A 13,953-nucleotide genomic window follows, 5' to 3' on the forward strand; every position below is an offset into this window, starting at 1 on the left:
GTCAACAAGTGACATAAATATCTCTACCTCCAATCCCTCAGTGCTTTTCATAGAGCATTCTTTATTGGAGCAGTGCTGATGGCTGCCCTCTGACCCATCACATATCTCATGAAGTTGTTGTCAAACTAACTGGTTGCATAACAGTTGTCAGCCTCCCAGTGAGTGGTAGCTTTAAACAAACTCCTGCAGCTGTTTTAACATCCTCTGAACTGTAGTAATGTGTTTGAATCAATCATGGGGCATGGTTTTCAATAAATAACAAGTTGGCCATGGCTTGCCTTCTTCCAAGTCAAACAGAATCGAATTGTGATACAATGAATCAATCGATGATAACGGTGTTTGATTTGACAGGCTATTACTTCACGCATGCGCACCAATAATTTTTCCTTTCTGCAAATCTTCGCAATGGCTCCGCTGGTGCGTACAAATCATGGGGCTCAAGTTCTGGATATTGCCAATGTTTACAGACTTTTCAGAGGCTGATAAATTATCGGTGTTTGTCTTTAAACTCCGTTTACGTAATCAAGAATTTAAATCACAATCACCAACCCCAATTTTTAATTGTAGCCGTGTCTAGACCCTGTGGCCTCGTAGCAATTTCATGTAGCTAGCTAGCTATGTAGCAGGTAACACCATGCCGTCAGGCAGATCCAGTTGCTACTGATCCTGCGGTTCAATTACATCCACTCATTTAGTAACAGTAACTTCCGAGTAGTAGTTTCGCATGTGATTTAAATGGATATTCTAACCCAAACGCATGTATAGTGTTTGGAAATACCAGTTGTTCAGTCTGTATGTAGTTAGCTGGAAATAAGTATCAAATGGCTAACATTAGCTAGACCTGTACTGATGTTTCTCTCCAAGTAATGTTGCTTTATTTCCGAACACAGAAACTCAAAAAGCCAGCCGCCAAAGGTGGCAAGAAGAAGAAGCAGGTCCTGAAGTTCACCCTGGACTGCACCCACCCCGTTGAGGATGGCATTATGGATGCTGCCAACTTTGTACGTGAGAAATAGCACTTGTAGTTGTGTTGTAAATGACAAAAGTCAACTAGGAATTACTACTATCTTTTTCCTGTAATTCACATAGATGTGAACAATATTTTGTTACGCATTCGTAGCTTTAGGTTTACCATGCCCGTTGATGTCTATGCTTTGTAAATTAATACCAACTGGACCAGTTGACATCTTCCTATCTTTTGGTTTGCCCCACAACAGGAGCAGTTCCTGCAGGAGCGCATCAAAGTGAACGGGAAGGCTGGAAACCTGGGAGGTGGTGTGGTGAGCATTGAAAGGAGCAAGAGCAAGATAACAGTATCTTCTGAGGTGCCCTTCTCCAAGAGGTATAGTGGTGGAATGCTTTTGCCTTCAATTAAACTTTTGGTGCGTGCGTGTGTGTGCATTTTAAAGTTCTAACTTCTCCATTAATTGCATCCTCACAAGTCCCTGTGTCATTACTGAGATTTGCACAAATCGTGAGGACTGGGCCATGTCTGTGCCAGTGTGTGAGTGTTTTGCTATGCTGATATGGAAATAGAGGACTGTTCTTGCCCAGTTCTTCGGTCATCAAATTAGGGGGTCACTGTTTTGTGGTGTGCAGGGTGAAAGCATTGTACCCCCTCTTGCAATCTATTTTCTGTCACTGCTAGTTCGTATAGAGGGTAATTTGTCCTTTTGGGGTTCTTTATGCTACTATGTGTGGTTGACGAAAGAGCTGATGAATGGAAAGTATATCTGTTGGATGAGGTGGTCTGGAGTAGGCAATTACATGTAGCGGTTGACAGTGTTTGTTCATGATTCTGTCAGATAACTGTATAGTTCTTTTGAATAATCTCATCAAGGAGTCGGCCTACATCTATTTTTACAAGGATCAGCACTTCAATGACTAACTGGGCATACAGGTCATTGGGTAATGGAATTGAATTGACAAATGTGAAAACAATGAACATTACCTTGGTGGAATTTTACATCAGTATACTTTGAGTGTGAGATGGAAAAAGTATATATACTTTGTTAGTACCACAAAGCTTTACACTGTGGTTAGAGATGGATTTGAGAAGTAATTTGAATTTTACAGTAAAAGGAAAGTGTCATAAGAAGTTAAAAGTTCTTGGTACCCATTAGGATATTCTCAACGTAAAGTTGGCTGCTGCCGAAGCAGCTCTTTATAATGTAGCTAGTAACAGTGAAATGATATTGGTGTCACATTTCTGAAGGCTACAGTGTGTTATACTTTTTGATTTGAAGACAGACCAACTCCTCCCTACACTCTTTCTGGCTTGTCACCGGTGTTCTCAGATCTTCCTGACATGCTCAAGGCCCATTCTGAGATTGGTTTGTCTTAGGTCCTCATTAGGTTACTGTGGGGAGAGCTGTAGCTGAATGCAGTATTATGTTAAGTGGCCAGTCACACAGGGCTTGCAGTCATCTTAATTAATGACCACGCTATGACATTTATGAAACTTTTGTGCAAACCACAGTGATCATAAAGTAATGAAATGGATTGCTCAGGCTCAACTTTTGGTTAAAGCACATGTCAGACTTTGCTCTCCTGTGCTTCCTTGGCATACTGCTTTCTATAAATACTACACATTGCTGACTGTTGACAATGAAAGGGGTGCCGTGAACCTTTTAGATCTTATTTAAAAAGGACCTATTATGCTCATTTTCAATGTTTATCATTTTATTTTTGGGGTCTACTAGAATAGATTTACATGCTTCAATGTTAAAAAAAAGCTTTGTTTTGCTCCTACTGCACATCACCCTCTGTCTGAAAATCGTTTAGAGCTCCTGTGTACCCTCCAATGAGCCCAGTGTGATCTGATAGATCAGCTCGGAGGGCAATAAGGATTGTGTTAAGAGATTGCGTCATCTTGTAACAAAGGAAAAGGGCTGGAATTCTTACGAGGCATTTCAGGCTGCTGAGAAAAGTGGTTTCTGTGGGAGAGAGTTACTCCCTCTGCCGTCTACCTTGGGCTTTGTAACTTTGTAAGCTTTGTATGCATGTAAATGGTCTGCAAACACACTAAAAAAACTGAAAAGCATAATATGTCCTCAAATACATATTTGGAGTGTAGGGCTTGTTTTAGGACTGTGTGGTATATTAGTAATTTACTCATGTAAATATGTAGCTGAGATTATATATGACACAGTGCTTCTAAGATAGCTGTGTGTGTTTTGATAGAACTGAATATCGCTGCTTTCCTGATGTCACAGTTGAACTACTTGCATTATTTTGCATGATCTTACTCTGTAAGCCATGTTCCTGTTAATGTACTCTGTCCTTGTCTCAGTAAGAGCAGAGACCATAAGCATTCAAATGCTCAGTTGTATGAGAGGTGTTGAAGACAAACTTGTGTAGAAGTAGGTTTATATTGAAACGTGAAGTATTTGCCAAATATTTGTATTTAACTCCATCAAAACCGCATAGTACATCAGACGAATGCTGATCTGATGCGTTATGGCACGTAGCTATGGTTTAAAAATGATTGCACAACTTGGGGCAGAAAAAAAATGCCAGCCTGTTTCGATAGCGTTGTTGACCAACTCTTGGGGACAAGCTAGATATACAGTGGGCTTTATCAGTGCAGTGTTTGAGTGATCTAGATCATGGCATTGTTTTCTTCATGTGGTCCTTCACTGCAGTTTGTACCTGAATTCTTGTGATTTTTTTCTATGTTGAACACATTTTAGAAACATGGCTGAAACTCGTGCTTGTAATTTTTTATATTTTTGCTTTTAGTTTCTTTTGCTTAGACTCTAATTACATATCCAAATTGTTATTTTACTGCAGATACCTGAAATATCTGACGAAGAAGTACTTGAAGAAGAACAACCTCAGGGACTGGCTACGCGTTGTGGCTAACACCAAGGAAAGCTACGAGCTACGCTATTTCCAGATCAATCAGGATGAGGAGGAGGAAGAGGATGAGGATTAAATGTAACACCTTCCTCTGTTTTTTGTACATTCAATAAATCATTGTACTCTTATGATATTTCATATTCAGTTGACCATGGCTCTTTCTTTAGTTGTGTTGGTTTGAAACAGCGTATTCATTATTAGGCACACTATTTCTCTGTATATTTACTATTTTAATCTACTTGGCTATTCTCATGAAAGCATATCACTAAGCATAGCAGTCTGTACAGCATTAGAGACTTTAAAAGTAGGCTTTCAAAAAATCTTGGTACAGTGGACTGTCCTTGGAATTTCTGTCTTGCAAATAGGTACATTATCTCACTGTAGCATACTGTTGGGAATTGACTGAAATGATACTACTGACGGTGAACTCTTGTCTAAACGTTTGCTAATGTGTTTTGCTTGATATGATGAGTACTCATCCATCAGGATGCATGCACAGGCCAGGCCAGTGTCAGCCAGACCTCCCAACGTTGTGTTCCCCACTCATCTTTAACCAGCACTAAAGTTCCATCGACATACCTTCAGTCTATGCTATGGAAAGGTAGTCAATCTAAAACCATAATAACCCTTCAGTGTTTTCTTCATGCACCTCTATGTAATCAGTTATTCTTTAATTTGTCAGTGCCTACATCTTAAGAAATGCAAGAGAACATCTCCACAAACACTTATATCTTAACCCTAAACCAACACTTTTGTTATAGGCAAGGTGTGTAACAAGAGTTTTAAACCTAGCATAAAAGTGCAGAAACAAGGGCATACTTTAAGAGAATTGTGAATATCACTGTCTGAGAGAAATGAAATCACAGTAGCAGAATTGTAAGCAATTTACATTAATCTTTATTTGACATTTTCATGAAAAACAAGATGTTTTACAAATTGAAAAAGGAATGAGCATACTGAAATAACCCCAGGACATACACAAATGAATAACGATTTAATGGAAGCTAACAGTAAAACTGTACTTTATCCCTGGATTTTTTTTCAGAATATTCGTTCATTGGCCATCACCCATCAACTGTTACCTCAAACAAACCACTTAAATAACAGGTGTTAAATAACTGAGCAATGAGAGTTCAAACCCAGTTCAGACAGAGTTAGGGGGGATAGACAAAGGTGTCAAATCAAGCCTTCACCCAGACTGCACAAATTGATCAACAAGCCACAGGGACAATGTTTTGAAGCACAGGAAAACAAATAAATAACCAACAAACCATCATTGCCAACTGAATTTATTTCACCTTTAGTAAAACATTGTGTCTTTGGGACAACACAAACAGCCAGACCCTTAAATACATCACATAAAAGGCACAAATATGGAGTGTTGGTCTTTTGAGTGATCCCAGCTGAGGGCTTTTTGCCTCGTGACTGTCTTTACAATGTAGCACCGTGTGTTTGAAAAAGGGAGACACCGATTCAAAATTCAAAAAACTTTCAAGACTACACGTGACGGTAAAGGACCAAAAACAGAGGACGACAAAAACTAGAATGCAGTGTTTGGAATTCTATTAGGAATGTAGAAGAAGGGAATAAAAAGGGGGGGGGGGGGATCCACTGAGTATTAAGCGCTTGGAGGAAACCGGCTGGATTTCCCAGCGGTAGCCAGCGGCTTTACATACACACGAATGCTGGTAGGAAAAAACACCTCCGATACATGATGTCCAGTATATTTCATACCACTTATTGCAGCAATGCTTTCTCCAGATTTGAGTCAGACTGAAGCGGAAATCTAACCTTTTTGTTGCAAAAGTTTTGTAACTGTTGTCCTAACAAATAACCCTCCCTCCCTGTACCGACCCGATTATTAACTATACAAGTAACCAAGGGGTGCTGGCCCTTTGGTCAGAATCAACTGCTTCTGGGGGAGAAAAGAACCAAAAAAAAAAGAAGACACAAAATTGAGGTTGAGGGTGTCCACCTCATTCAGAGCGTGCGGGGGTTGTACTCTGGCAGCTTCTTCAGCTTCTCTTTCTCCTGCTCAGACTCCTGGCGGGCGATGATTAAGGTGTGTGCGTAGCCCATCACCACCTGAAGGACCAACATACCACTTTAACATCTGAAAGCCATACATGGGTCTATAGTTAAAGTGCTTTTACGCGCCTTTCTGCTTGGGCTGAGGCTACTTACCTGTTCTGAGTACACCCCATCCATGGTTTTCACCTCCTGGGCTGTGGTGGAAGACTTGGGCTTGTTGTCTCCATACCCCTAGAAGAAATTGACAGAAGTTACCAAATCATTCACAACTTCCTTTGGTCTTTTCATCTGATTTGTTTCAATGATTTCACACAAATAATGTTGTATTTAACCTACCAGTTCTCCAAAGGTAGGAGAGGGACCCCAACTAATGGTGCTTTCATCAGCAGCGATGACTATGCTGCTCTTCCTGAAGAGAATGAATGAGAGAATGCTTTTCAAAGAGGCAAGGGCAACATGGAAACAGAAGAGATCTAGACAAAACCTACATCTGCTCAGATGAGGGCAAAAGAGTCGAGCACTCACCCGCAGGCGAGGGTGCGTATCTTCCAGCCACACAGGTCCTGCACAGCTTTGGGGTACATGGTGGACTCTCTAGAGGTGTTGGTCACACCCCAGAAAAAGAGACCCCCTGGAAGACCCATTTAAAACAATTAAAACTTGAAATCATTTCTGTAATTACATAACCATTTACTATTAGTTTAAATTCAATGAATTATGAAGACACAGAAACCAGAAAACATGGCCCCCTCACTTACCCATCTCACTAACAGCAAAGGAACACTGATATCCGCTGAATATCTGAGCGGCCCCGCGGCCTGGGAAGTCAAAGAGCTTGACTAGACGTGGCACCATCTCATCCTTCTGCTCTGTGTGTCCCAGGCGTCCGTAGCCTCCGAAGCCCCAAGTGAACACTCGCTTCTGGGAGTCCAACACCAGCTGTGTGCACACAAACAAAACAACCAAAGCGGTCACTGTAAAGCCAGTAGAACAGATTCAGTGGATTGGGATTTCCACAGAACCACACATTTTGTCATTCACAACATCCCGGTCACAGGGACAGCAATGGATTGGCTCATAGATATGGAGTCATGGACATATTGCCACTTATGACAGGACCTCTTCCAACTACAAAAGCAGTTTATTAGCTACATGATTTGACTCAGCTGCCACAGCTGATGTGTCAGTATCTCCCACGCCAATGTCATCGGGTCCTACAGCAAGGTATTCAAATTCTATGGAAGACGGGCACTTATTTCCTATTTAAGCATTATTCTATGGCCCATAACTATTTAAACCCAGCAAGACTTGTCCAAGTAGGCTTATTGCATATTACACACACAGCATTATAGGCTCGATAATGTCATACATGTTACAATGACGGTCATGACAGACTCAGCTTTGATCCTTTTTTTTTTAACAAATACTGCCATATACCTTATGTCACGGGGAAATGTCAGGAAGGTATGACAGTATGAAGAAAATAATTTTAAAAAATACCGGCCAAGCCCACTGCAGTATTATTCTCGCTAACTTGAGGCCATCAGTTTATTTTGTGTTCAAAAACCTTGGCCAATATCTGCAGTTAACTCACCGTGTGATTGGAACCACAGACTACGTCCCGAATTACAACATTGGGCACAGGCAGCACCTGCCCGTCCTTTGTCTTCTCAATGAAGATGGCTACCCGCCGAGCGATGAGCTCACAGTCAAACTCGATGCGCTGAGCACGAGCAATGAACTTACCATCTGAATTGTGCCCTGTTGTACAGAGAGAGAGAGAATTTAGACAGTCTTGTCTGTGCCATATGTGTACCTGCTATATCAGTGAATGCGGACTGGACTTGTTGTTGACACATACCTAATTGGCCATACTCGGGGCATCCGAAGGAGTAGAGGTTGCCCTTGCAGTCCACAACCATGCTGAACTCTGCCCCACATGCCACTTTGACCAGGGGCTGCCCATTGTACTGCACCTGAAACACAGAAATGTAAACTTATGAAAAACTATGCTTCTAATAGAGATGAATATATATATATATATATATATATATATATATATATATATATATATATATATATATATATACACACACACACACACACATACATACACACACACACACACACACACATCATTTTAAATTAATAACAGGCAGACTTTTACTGGCATAAGATCAAGAACTGGCTTATACGCAGATTGTATGAATCTGCAATTACAGTACTGGTACAATAATGCAGGAATGTATTACCTATAAATTGCCTATAAAATCTGATTTGCCAACACTACTAGGTTTTGACACTGCATATTAAAAGTCTGTATATATTTTGGGGATGTACATGCAGAAGACCGAGGGAGACCGCTTACTGGGGCTGGGCTGAGAACTGCATCAGTCTGACTGCCCTGACCGAGTTGTCCAAGCTTGTTCTCTCCAAACGAGTAGCACGTACCATTTTCTGGTGAGGGGGAAAGAGTTTTGAGCACAGAGCTAACAGATACAACACACACACACACACACACACACACACACACACAATGTTCATATTCATCAGACTCGGTACCTACCTGTTAGAGCCAGAGTGTGGTTACGTCCACAGGCGGCAGCTACGATCACCTCCTTGGCGAGAGCCTCCACCAGTTTGGGAGAGTCCAAGCGTTTGGTGTCTCCATGTCCCAGCTGGCCTTTCTCATTACGACCTAAGACATCAACAGAGAGTTAAGAAACACAACTCTAAATGACTGCTGCTCTTTAAGGTACATTCCTTGGTGCTCTGCAGGCTTGTGCTCCGCCTCTTTACCCTTTTCATGCAACACCATTAGGGGATGTTCAAAGACATAAAGGTCATGAAGTCTACTTCTGAAACTGTTAAATCAGTCTCCCTTCCACTCAAATCACCTAAACAAAACAACCATTCAACTAATTTTAAATGCATGCCATGCCTATGCAAAGCTTAATCAAAGTAGCTTGGAAATGGCCTATCAGCATGCCCTAAATTCGCGTTCCTATTGTAATGTGCCATGGACTGTAATGTGACGGGGAACAGAGAATTGTAACAATGTGTGTGAGTGTGTGTTCTTTCAAAGCCCTTTAGGTATGGCGTGTTAGATGTAGACTCACCCCAGCTCCACAGTTTGCCCTCTGTGGTGATGAGGAGGCTGTGAGCCGCACAGGGCCCCGCCACAACACAGCTGACCTGCACGTCACTCAGACATCCATAGCGATGGGGCCCCCACAGGTTCTGGCCCAGGTGCCTGTAAGCAGCTGAGGCCCGACAACAAACACACAAAAACAAACATTTCAGTCCATTTGATTCATTGTGGTCCTTCTCATACATTTCATTCTTTATTTGATTGGTCTTTTAAAACACCTACAGACTTTGTATGCGTAATCTATTAAGTACGTCCTCCTCTTTGGCCGATCATTTTAAGATTGTGGATGATGTTTTTGGGCTTCCCTTTTGTAGAAATTAAACTATGCTCATATAACCTTTCCATGGCATGGGGGAAAACAAAACTGATTTAGCAGTTCTGCCACGTAGTTCATCTGCACATCAGTCTTGAACATGTATGAGCCTGTGGTCCTATAATGCACCAGTCACACACAAAAGCCCTCTGAAAGATCAATCCAGCATTGATCCGGCCAGACCACAGCTTGCGGGGCTCTGCAGCTCACACAAGACAAGCCAGGGAGGATGCTCTCAGGCTTAAACAAACAATGGTGCTAAAGCTACAGCGCATCTCTTCACATCTGGATCAGTTATGTATATGCATCCAAACCACACAGGTAAGAGTTTGTTCCATTTAAAAGCTCAATGTGGAAAACAATCACTGGTGCACATTACAAATGCATTGTATGCAAGATTAAAATTTAAATAAGGACATATTACTGGTCCAAAGGCCCTGCACACCTTGCGCTTTTGGCACCTCCTTTCTTCCAATCAGGTCCCAGTTGGTGGCTCCAAAAATGACCAGTTGACCTTTGGATTTGGGAAGTTCGAGGTTCTGAGGAACAGATGAGAACAGATTATAGGGAGTGTGCAAGGTCTGCTCATGTAATATTAATGCTGCTTAAAAATGACCACAGCGAGCCAAAACACAGACGTACAACTCACAATCTTTTCTTTTACGTCGTCGGCCACAGTGACTGGTTGCAGGCCCGACTTGGAGACAGTCCTGCCTGGTTTCTTTGTGTTCTCCTGGTCGTAGTCATCAAACTCATCATCACTGCTGAACTCCCTGTCTTTCTTACGACCTCCTGCTCTTTTCCTCTTTGTTCCTCCGTTCCCTGAGACATCGGTCACCTTCTTGCGGGGCATTTCAGCTTAGATTTTCTGTAACATGGGACAGTGGAGTATAAGGTTAACTGATAAAGCATTTAAACTATGAATGACCAAAAGACTATGCGCATACACCCAAGACTATGACTTACAATCACCCCTCTTTGAGTGATGGTGATGAAACACAAGTCAAATTCTAAAAATGCAAACAAATGGTAGAAAAAAGAGCGCATGTTTGTATGACCAGTCAACACAAAGCTAAAAATCCCCTCTAGTCTTGTAAGTGAATATGTGATGCTGAAAAGAACACAGTTTATTAATTATGTAGCTACACTGCCATATGCATTTTTCATATTCAAGCTCACAGGACAATCATTTTCTATACTGGCTAGGAGTCTAAACTGGCTTTCCTTACAAGCAATTCAGCCATGAACACCGGTACAACGGTTCAGCTTAGTGAAAGGCATTTTAATCTCAAAAACTGGGATGCTTATAGGAAGCCACTGCTTAGGAGTTGAACAGTGATACAGCTATACCACTACATGAATAAACTAACCTAGCAATATTCACGCTGTCGTGTCGACACCAAAGCTATTTAGATCAACATTTCTTTGTATAATCAGCACAATTTCTTGAGAGAACTTCACGAAATTGGCATCACAGCCTGGTCGTAGTGGCACAATCTCTCATTGGTTCGGAAAACGGAGGAACCAACCAGAGAATCTTTGGAAAATAAGTAGTTTATACATTCCAGAACGAATGTGTCGCTCATTCGACTAATTAACTTTCCATTCATCTGAAAATGACTAAACTCAATTAACGTTATTATGTAACTCCGCAAGAGAACATCACTTCCTTAAAAATGGACTACAGTTAATCTTTGAAGATTAGGTATGTAGTCCAAAATATAGCATAAAGCTTGTAATAATAGTATCTGTATACTATTTCCACGAATGAAAATGCTGATAACATAAATGCAGCTAAACAAAGGGGCAGCTGTAGCATACACTTGGATAGCGTGACGATGGGCTCACAGCATAGAGGGTCCGTTTAGTTCTTTGTTAGCTAGCAGCCTATATTTTGTACGCAGTTGGTTTCAAGATTAGCCGTCGGTATCTGACCAAACCAACTATAAGATTAGTAGCTAGCAACCTAGCCACAAAATTAAGCCGTGATGAGCTCAATGAAAACATTTCCATTACCAGTGCAAGGATTTAATAATTCGGCGCAGTGAAGGTTTTCACCATTTCTAGTATGTTGACAAGAGTAGGCTAATTACTCCTTGGTCAAAAATACTGCATATTGCAGAAAGATGGCTATTGTAAGCTAGACAGCTATTTTTGCGAGCTAACGACACCTAGCTAGCACAGCTGCGGTACATGCTAGCTAGGCTAGCATTAACACTTCTTTTTAAACAAAGCCATACAAACCTTGAACGCAATATGCTGATGGGAAAGTTTTTTTCTCCTCTGTAATAGGTATTCTAGCTAATAAGTTAAGTTAAAAGTTAAAGTAAACTTTATGATGCCGTAAATAAAGTTGGAATATGGTAAACGACCGAATGGTTTCCTGATTCTGATGCTTCTCTCGTGTCTGTCCGTCTTCCTCGTTTTTTGATTGATTTTGAACAAAAGAATCTGCAGTCTCCACGGTCAAACCACGTGGGTGCAGCCTTACATTCATTAAATTACAGTCAGTTGGGTAGACCGGAAAGTATCTGAACAGTTATCTGAGTCCAGATACCTTTACCTACTACTTTCACTCAAACTTTTACCTGCAAATTTCAAACCAGTGAAACTATTCCATATATTCGGACCTGTAACAAAATTGTACCCGTGTTAGTATTTAACTTACTTGAAGATGTATGCGGTTGCCCTGAAATAAGGGAGGTCTGTCTCACCATAAGCCCTCCCCTTCTGTCGTCCGTCTTTTTTGTTAAAATGTAAATATGCGCTGAGATGTGTCATAGCCTGCCTACAGAGCAGAAACACATGGGGGACTTTGAGACCTAGGAAATTTAAAAACTACACTTCTTCTGGAGTATGCTTATATGCAAGGGTCACAACGCCCTCTTGTGCTTGGGAGAAACAGACCGACTCGAAACATCTTTGAAAAGCTCTTTGTTAAACTAGTCTATTCCGATCGTTAGTCTTCATTACTACTACTGATATTCAGTTGAGGAGAACGAAAAGCCCACGCGGTTGTATTAAAATGCATACTATTTTGATCATATCGTAGCGTCTTTGGGGCTTTCTCAAGTGAGACGGCGCAATTTAGGGAAATCCGAGTAAAGGGACACGAGAGAGACTTATGGGGGGAAACACATTGATCTCTAAGGAATATGTCTTATGTAGGGGTAGGTGACAATGACATTGATGGACAAATGACTTCCGCAAAAGACTAACACCGGCATTAAACAGCACAACACAGACGAAATGATAACACTCACACAAGCTAACATTAGACACAAAAGGGACACATGAGCTGCATTATTCTGGAACAGAACATACAAACAATAAGTATCTTGCTCGCACAGCAGTTTCGCCACCCCTCCAATACGCTTCAGTAGGCCTAGCATAGTATTTGCAAAACCATTTGAGCCAGTCATCCAAAAATAATCACCATATCATCGAACCTTTTGAAGAAACATTCAGGAGAAGGCCATGAAGACTGGTGGCAAGTGTTACAACTAAATAAACAGAGATCAGATACATACTCAAATATTCTAAAGGCCAGGCTAGGAAACACAATCTCTAGGTGGTAGGAGAATATCCTGCATAGCTGACTTTGTTCCATAGTTAAAATCGACTTGTTACATATTATTTTCAATAATGTGGGTCAAAAACATTTGGAATTAAATTGATAATATATTAGAAAACATTAAGATGTCTTTAGTTCAAACTAGCCATTCCACTTGCAGGAGCATCAGGGTCCCAGTAGTGATTGTAAATATATTTCCCTTTCTCTTTTCCCGTCTGAGTCTTCCTGTGTTGAAAAGAACGTCCCAGGATTTACCCTGTTATGATTGGTGAAGACTTCTGCCCAGAGCCCCAGTATTGGCTGGTGGGGACTTCATTCATTTGCATGAGATTGTGTGGGCTGGCTGTCTAGTCTGTCCATGTGCAGTGCAGTGCGTGGTCAGTGGGAGGGATAGGAAGAGAAAAGGGAGGGATGGGTCAAAAAATACACGGAGAGGGGGAGAGTGCGAAAGAAAAAAAGAGAGAGAGAGGAGTTTCCTGTCCCTGAAAGAGCGCTGCCAGCCTTGTGGAGCTGGGCTCTTGTGAGAAAGTAAACAGCAGAAGCCTGTGGAACAGGATTTGAGCCCTGAGAGATTGTGCGCGTGTGTGTGTGAGAAGAAAGAGATTGGGTCATCTGGACCAGAGGCAGAGAGCGGCTGCACTGCGTAAAGATGGGTGCAGTTCTAGTGAGAAGACGCAGCTGACAGCTTTCTGACTTCCTGGGAGAACCTCTGGATTAAAGACTGGGTGGAGACGTAAGTGAATTCAATGTCAGTCGGTCGTACTGATGATTGATGGAAGGTGGGAGTCTATTGTCTTGTGTGCCCTCTGTCTGCCTATCTGCATCACCACACAGCAACAAAGCCTGGAGCCCACTGCAGGGGGTGGCACATTTTGGAGAGGGTCAGGGGCATGGAAGAAACAATTACTGCGCATGGTTTAATCTCTCTGTTGTTAGTCAGAGAAAGAACACCAGCAGACATACAGCAGAGACTGTGGCGGTGGTTTTTGCTACTGCTCATGGGAATTTGTTAGATTTGTCAGA

The 13,953-nt window shown here is 41.7% G+C and overlaps 2 protein-coding genes across 3 annotated transcripts; one reads left to right on the plus strand and one right to left on the minus strand.

The window, feature by feature from the left end:
- Positions 1–366: 366 nt before the first annotated feature.
- LOC308377107 (large ribosomal subunit protein eL22) lies at positions 367–4,001 on the plus strand (the record flags this gene model as incomplete). The annotated part of the gene is made up of 4 exons (XM_080853671.1): positions 367–417; positions 891–1,001; positions 1,218–1,342; positions 3,793–4,001. The coding sequence occupies 4 exons, from the start codon at positions 367–369 to the stop codon at positions 3,935–3,937; spliced, it is 432 nt and encodes a 143-aa protein (XP_080709797.1). The 3' UTR covers positions 3,938–4,001.
- An 832-nt stretch (positions 4,002–4,833) lies between these two features.
- Positions 4,834–12,135, minus strand: rcc2 (regulator of chromosome condensation 2). 2 transcript variants are annotated; one of them, XM_080853452.1, is made up of 13 exons: positions 12,025–12,135; positions 10,006–10,224; positions 9,802–9,895; positions 9,012–9,155; positions 8,459–8,590; positions 8,261–8,349; positions 7,754–7,868; positions 7,487–7,653; positions 6,651–6,831; positions 6,418–6,523; positions 6,229–6,301; positions 6,046–6,123; positions 4,834–5,946 (listed from the first exon to the last, which is right to left on the minus strand). In XM_080853452.1, the coding sequence occupies exons 2-13, from the start codon at positions 10,207–10,209 to the stop codon at positions 5,842–5,844; spliced, it is 1,488 nt and encodes a 495-aa protein (XP_080709578.1). In that variant the 5' UTR covers positions 10,210–10,224; positions 12,025–12,135; the 3' UTR covers positions 4,834–5,841. The 2 variants fall into 2 exon arrangements, with proteins under 2 accessions (XP_080709578.1, XP_080709577.1); XM_080853451.1 differs by lacking the exon at positions 12,025–12,135 and adding an exon at positions 11,601–11,725.
- Between the last annotated feature and the right edge of the window lie 1,818 nt (positions 12,136–13,953).

Source organism: Sprattus sprattus, assembly GCF_963457725.1.
Source record: "Sprattus sprattus genome assembly, chromosome: 16".
Taxonomy (NCBI): Eukaryota; Metazoa; Chordata; class Actinopteri; order Clupeiformes; family Clupeidae; genus Sprattus; species Sprattus sprattus.